Source organism: Phascolarctos cinereus, unplaced genomic scaffold, assembly GCF_003287225.1.
Source record: "Phascolarctos cinereus isolate Bilbo 61053 unplaced genomic scaffold, phaCin_HiC Scaffold_4;HRSCAF=312, whole genome shotgun sequence".
Classification (NCBI taxonomy): Eukaryota; Metazoa; Chordata; class Mammalia; order Diprotodontia; family Phascolarctidae; genus Phascolarctos; species Phascolarctos cinereus.
The window spans coordinates 669,003,577-669,010,540 of NW_027555847.1; the positions used below are offsets into that span (position 1 = coordinate 669,003,577).

Below are 6,964 nucleotides of genomic sequence, written 5' to 3' on the forward strand. Positions count from 1 at the left end.
GCAAACCTTAAAGGACTAAATAAATGAGAGCTATTATTATTTAGGTGGCATTTTCTTTTTTCTTTAAGAAACTGTCTCTAAAATAATTACCTGCTTAACTGGTTATGCTTGTTTTCAAACTTAACTGTTTTAATAAATCCAATCCAAACATATATTTTGTCTAATCAAAGAGGATGGGGAAGGCACCTCCATCCCATCTTAGCTAAACACATACCTCCTACAATGGGCTTCTAACACAGCAGCCACCTAGTGACCACATACCTAAACTCCATCTTCAATTCTGTGGAAAGGTGAACAAAGTTCACCTTTTAAACATGATTTTGAGAAAAAGAATGGGAATGTAGGGGCATGACTAAATTTCTCTCAAGGAGGAAGGTATGGGAAGGAGGTTACAAAGACCCAAAGAAACCAGCAGGAAGTGCTGGGGAATGCCAGTCAGGGTCCTACACCTAAGGAGACGTGCTAAAATGAACTGTTGACAACCACCACCTCCACTCTTGCCTCCACAGATTATCCCATTTACCTGCTAAGATGACAACATCAGCCTCCTTAAGTGCATCACGGCGGTTTTGCCTGATGTGAAGGGGACTGTCCCGGCCCAAAAGTCCCCTTGCCATTCCTCCTAGGAAGCAAGGGATACCCAGAGACTCGACTGCAGCTCTAATAAGAAAAGAAAAATCAGAGGAGCCTGGAGTAACTCCTCCTGGTCACCAATTTCATCAATGTCAGTTCCTCTTGCCAGCTTCAATCCCCACAATACCTCCACCTTGACCCCTGCCAGAAAAAGCCCAAGTCTGCCTTAGGTCAGGATGAGGGGAGCTGAAGAGAAGGGAGCCACACAGGGGGAAGACAGTGCAGATTCTTCTCCCCTAACACCCTGGAGGAAGAGGGCAGCCAGAGCTTCTCTGAATTAGATGCAGGGGATGCCTCAAAGGAGGCACACAAGCAAGGTCTCCTCCCCAGAAGCCAGGGAGATTGGGGCAGAGGGGGAGGGGGCAGACAGTGGTCAGAAGGAAGATCTCTTCAGCAGAAGCTCTGGCCAGGAGGAATACAGAAGGTCTCCTCACCGGAGTCTCTCCGCTGGGGTTGGGGGCAGCAAGGCCTGGCTGCCCAGCAACAAGAGGGGCTTCTTGGCTCGACTCACAAGCTCCACACAGCGCTGAACCTGTCAAGGGGTTCCCAGGACAGTGTAAAAGAGAAAGTTCTTCTGCTTGTTGATAGATCTCAAACACACACACACGTGCACACACACACTCATACTCCTACTCATATTCTCTCTCTCTCTCTCTCTCTCTCTCTCTCTCTCTCTCTCTCTCTCTCTGATGCCCAGGGAACCTCAAAGGAGGACAACCCAGGCCCAGGGAAGCATGGTCAGCTTACTTGCTGGGAAGAGGCCTGAGGAATGTCCAGGGGCAGGGGGCCCTCAGGCTGGGGCTCCCAGGCCCCTGCAAACAGATTGGCCAAGTGGTTCTGCAGGTACCTAGTGGACAAGGCAGGGAAAATCAGACTGGGTTAAATTGGAGAAACAGGAGCTAAGGAGGAAAAAAAAGAGAGAGGGCAGAGAAAGCACAAGGGATAGGAAAGGGAGAAAGCCACAGGAAAAAGCAAATTAACACAGAATAATGAAATATGAGAACTTGTAAGGGTCTTGGGGGGGTCATTTAGCCAACCCCTTCATTTTACAGATGAGTAAACAGGCTCAGCAAGATAACATGACTTGCCCAAGGTCACACAGAGCTAGTAAAAATCAGAACTGGGTCTCGAAGCCAGGATTTTTAACCCTAAGTCTGGGGCTGGGTTGAAATGCCCTCTCTGCCACTTACCAATGCATGTGACCTGAGATAAGTCATTTCAAGTTCCTTAGGCCTCAGTATCCTCAACTACAAAATTAGGAGTCGGATTAGGAGGCTTCTCAGGTGCCTTCCAGCTCTGTGAGGATGATCCTCTTCGCATCATACTACCCTTCTCCCCATCTCCCATGGTCTTTTCTCACCCTCATCTTCCGTGCCTTCTTGGTATCATTTGACACTTCTGTCCACCCTCTCTGTCCTCACCTGGCACTCCTAGGTCTTCTATTTCCCTCTAATCTTGTCTCCTTCAATAGTTCTTTTTCTTCTCCAAGGTCAACAGTAACGAAGCATCTTTTCTGGGCTCTCCCTTTCTCTCCTCACTCCTTCAAAGAGATCATTCACTGACATAATTTCAACTATCCCCACTAGACTGAGAAGTGACTTGGACACCGGTCCTGATTCTGCCACTAACTCAGTGTGACCTTTGAAAAGTCACAGCCTCTTAAGAAAACTGAGCCTCAACCTACTGATGAGGAGGTCACATGAGATGCCCCCTTCCTCCGAGTCCTTCTCGACCTAATATTCTATGATTCTCTGGCTTTCGTATCTACACAGAGCCCCAGCCTCTTACCTGGTATACCAATGCAATTCAACAAACATGTAGGATGCACTTCTAACTCCAGGACATTCTCTTGTATTCGTAACTGCTCCTAAAAAATCTCCAGGTGGATACTCAAGCGTCATCTTAAACTCAGTTCTATCTAGAGCACCCCTCTTCACCCTCAAACCAACCCCTTTTTCCCATCTGAGTCAGTCATTCCACCCAGGCTAGGAATGTCAAGAGACACTTTGGATCTTCCTCCTCTTCCACCTTCTGCCTCCTGGGTCCACTCTGACCCCAAGTACTAGCAACCTTCTTTGTCTCTCATATGTTCGTCCTTTTTTGTTCTGATGCTACCACTCTAGTCCAGATCCTCACTACCTCATACCTGAATTACTGCAAGGGCCTCCTACCTAGTTTCCCTCCAGGGGTTCTTAACCTAGGGTCTGTGAACTTGTTGGAGTGTGTGTGTGTGTGTGTGTGTGTGTGTGTGTGTATTATAACTGTATTTCAAAATGATTAGTTTCCTTATAATTCTATGTACTTTATTTTATACATTATATATTTTATATATTATATATATTTTATACATTTAAAAACATTATTCTGAAAAGGCTTCACCAGAATGCCAAAGGGGTCCATAACACAAACAAATAAATAAATAGGTAATCGATTAAGTAAATAAACAGTTGAATAGAGAAAACAAATGAATGGATTGATAGATAAGTAAGATTTATGTATCTCTTTAAAATTTGCAAAGCACTTTGCAAATGTCTCATTTTAGCCTCACAACACTCTGGAAGGTAGGTGCTATTATTATCTCCATTTTACAGAGGAGGAAACTGAGGCAAACAGCAGTTAAGTGATTTGCCTAGGATCACAGATCTACAAAGTTATCTGACAGTGGATTTGAAGTCAGGTCTTCCAGACTCCTGCCTGGTGCTCTGTGCACTATGGTACCACCTAGCTGCCTCTAAAAGAACAAAAAAGATTAAGGACTCCTGCCCCAGTCTCTCCTTTCCAACGCACTGTACGTGGCTCAAAAACTTACAATGGCTCCCCATTATTTGCTTTATCCAACTTAACCACTGTCCCATCTGGCTATCAAGTCTCATCACAGTCAGTCCCACCTTTAAGCTCTAACCTTATCTCCCCTCTACACACCCTCTTTCTCAAATACAGAAGATACCGTGGCTTTGGGCAGGTAGTTCTCTGGGTCTGCATGGCCCTTCCCTCCTCATCTCTACCAGTCTATCTACACAGCACAGCCAACTCAGTAACAGAATGAAAGGTCCTCAAGGGAAGATCCAGTTTGTACTTTTATCTCTGCACATCCCAACCACCTTACTCACAGTAGAAGCTTAATAAATGTCTGTTAAATTGATTTCCTGAACACCTACAGCACATATGCCCTGATTCTCTGACTGTTTCATCAATGTGAGTCTAGATCCCCAATGAAACAATGAGCTAGCTCAGTGAGGACAAGCACCAAGTCTCCAAGTCTCCTCCTCTTCTCTCTGCTATAGGTCAGGGGAAAGCTGGCTTCATAAGTGACCGCTGATATACTGAAAGGGAAGACTGGGGAAAAGGACAAGATGGATGAAGGAGGAAGCAAGAGGGGGAGGGAAAAGCAGGGGGGTGCTCACCAGGAGACAAGTCTTCCCATGAGGCTCTTGGGGGCTTTGGAGGGCATCACCTCCTTCTGCACCAAGAAGTAAGGGTAGAGCACATCGATGGGGAGCTCCACAAATACAGGGCCTGGGAATGGGGGCACAGGAGGCTACCTCATCTGTTCCATCCTCCTCAAGACCCCATTCTCCCTCTGACACATCCCACCCCTCAGCATAACCCCTCTTTCATTGGCCACCCCCATCCCCAACCCCATCTCCTGCCTACCTGGGGTACCAGACTGGGCAGCAGCAAACGCAGCCCGAAGAGTGGGGATGATGTCACGGACCCGGCGGACAGAGGCACAGAACTTGCAGAGTGGCAGGAACAGAGACATCTGGTCGATGCCCTGAAGCGGCCCCCGGCCCTGACACAAGGAAAGATTGCCACTACAGGTCCCACTACACACCTTCCCCTCCTGCTACCACCTAGCCTAGAGCAAACTAGGCTTGGTTTATCATAGTAATACCCACGCTTGAAGGCCAGCCCCCACCTCACCTGCAGCAATGTACTGGCTGCCCCTCCCAAAAGCAGCACAGGTGACTGGGCCATCTGGGCATTCTTCACAGCAGTCACTGTGTTGGTAAGGCCAGGCCCAGCTGTCACTGCAGCAACACCCACAGTCCCTGCCACAGACAAATCCTCTTTATCAGCAAAGTCAACATTCACTTATTCAACAAGTATTCACGGAGGTTCTAATGTGCATAAGCACCACAGATCCATCTCCAATCACTCAATACCCACCATGGCAGCAATTGCACAGACCTACTCAAAAGGACACCCACATCTCCCCAGAGTCCTCCTCAGTAACCACAGTAATACCCATCCTCCTTCACTCTCCCTTACTTAGGGTAGGGACCTAGGGATCAAGGTCCCACCTGAGAGCCGGGCCACAGCATCAGCGGCAAAGACAGCCGTGGCCTCCTGACGTGTATCGACCACCCGGATGCCTAGCTTCTCAGCCGCCACCAGCAGTGGAGAAATGTGTCCACCCACCAACGTAAATATGAATCGCACGCCATGGGCCCTCAGCACTGCGGCCACACTCTCCCCACCATGCCGTGAACTAGATTTGTCGACCTAGAACACGAGAGGTAAGGAGTAAGGGAGCAGGAAGAATCTAAGGAGGGCATGGCAGAAGGGCAGTAGAGTGTTGGCACAATTCATCCAGTACCCTAGCTTGGTGGGTGTGCTCGCTCATTCACTTGAAATATTGGAGACCTTGGGGCAAGAACCAAGCACTGATGTTTATAAGGCTTTTACAAGGATCCATTTACAACTGAGCAAAAGGGGTCAGGGCTCTGAGTAGGGTCTTGTCCCAAAGGAGAACTGCAGAGGATTCCAAAGCATAGCACAGAATCTCCCTAACCTATCTCTCCCTCCTCCCCGTTGCTATAGTATGTCCTGGACTCCTGCTCAGCCGGAAGGCAGTATATCCCAGTCAGAGGAAAGGCCTAGAGAACTAGATGGCTTCATTTCATGACTGTACCCTGAAGCATCTCACAACTTGGTCAATGCCCTCAGAGTCCTGGGGCAGAGCCCGTTCAGTAGGGCGCCTCAGCTCAGGGAGACTCCTATCTTCCGTGCCCACTTCAGCTAGACTTCAGCTTCTGTTCTCATTCCCACCCCTCCCTACTATAAAAGGTTCAAGAGAACAGTGAGCTGTGTAAAGTATTTTGGGATCCTTAGATCAGACAGCATGGTGATAACTTCAGAACTCATGGAGAAGTCAGTGGAGCTGGTAAGGAACAAAGGGTGGCTTGTGTGGTTAGATGCAGAGGCCCAGCACAATCTCTAGCACCTGGAGTTCTTCCTCTTCATCACCACCACTCCCACCACTCCCATCCCAGGCAGGCAAGGTACAACTGCGCAGTTCAAGGAAGGGCCTGAGCAAGAAGACCGGGGAAAATGAGGCAATGGGGATAGGGGAAGGGGGAGAAATGAGGGAAGGGAGGAGAGAGAGGGAAGGAGGGAGGGGAGAGGAAGGTGGAAGCTGGAGGAAGGATTTTAAATACGCCCTCCACCAGGAAGCCTGCCCTGGTCCCTATGCCCAGCAGTCCCTCCGGAGGCACACAGCAGTCTGGCCCTCTCTGAGCTTGCACTGTAGGGTATCGGTGATCTCTGTGTGTTACACGCACGCCCACACACCCCGAATGCCCTGGAGCTCCTGGGTACAGGGCCCGAGTCTTAGCTAAGCCCGATTCCGGCCCGGGGGCAGTGCCGCCTCCCTCCCCTGCCCCGGGCACCTGATGCAGGAGCTGGTAGAAGAGGCCCAGGCGATGCGCGACTCCGAGCAGGATGGCCGCCAGGGTCCCGCAGACCAAGAGGACGCAGCAGGGGACCGAGGCCCAGCTCGCCTCCATGTCCAAGCTAAACTTGCAGACACCGACCCCGCTCGGCTCCGGCCCGGCCTATGCCCCGGCCGCACCACGCCCCATCGCCTCCCCGGCCCACCCAAGTGGGCGGGGCTTCGCAAACTAGAGATAAGCCCCGCCCCATCCTGCGTGGGCTCACTTCCCCACTGCGCCCGAGCCACGCCCCTCGCCTCCAGGGATTGGTGGCTCCTCGGCTCCTCCGCCCCTCCCGCTCTCCTCAGTCTCCCCGGCAGGAGCAGAGGTCGCTCTGCGGTTTGGCGGGCCCTTATCTTCACGTGACTGGCGGCTCCCAGTCAAGTGGAGGGAAAAGGCCCCTGAATTCTAAGTCTTCCGCTGGACATTAAGGACATTGAGGACATCCGGGTCCTTACTCCAGGTTCCCGCCTTCGGAGGGAAGAGGAGGAGAAGGAAAAAAGAAACCAGTTGTTCAGAAACTCTGCTCACAGACAACTTTTGCCTCTCACAGGCTCCATAATCCCAGCTCTTCACAGGCCCCGCCTGCATCATGGCTCCTATCTCTTCGAAAGAGG

At 50.4% G+C, this 6,964-nt stretch overlaps 1 protein-coding gene across 1 annotated transcript in view; it reads right to left on the reverse strand.

Annotated features, from left to right (window-relative positions):
- HACL2 (2-hydroxyacyl-CoA lyase 2) overlaps positions 1-6,504 on the reverse strand; it is a 10,956-nt gene extending 4,452 nt beyond the window's left edge. Inside the window, exons 1-8 of the mRNA XM_020969275.2 lie at positions 6,306-6,504; positions 4,938-5,139; positions 4,558-4,685; positions 4,288-4,426; positions 4,038-4,149; positions 1,381-1,480; positions 1,068-1,165; positions 524-660 (exon numbers count right to left, since the gene is read on the reverse strand). Of these exons, the coding sequence (XP_020824934.1) occupies positions 524-660; positions 1,068-1,165; positions 1,381-1,480; positions 4,038-4,149; positions 4,288-4,426; positions 4,558-4,685; positions 4,938-5,139; positions 6,306-6,422 (1,033 nt within the window). The 5' untranslated portion in view covers positions 6,423-6,504. The remainder of the gene's footprint in view (positions 1-523; positions 661-1,067; positions 1,166-1,380; positions 1,481-4,037; positions 4,150-4,287; positions 4,427-4,557; positions 4,686-4,937; positions 5,140-6,305) is intronic.
- Positions 6,505-6,964: the final 460 nt, after the last annotated feature.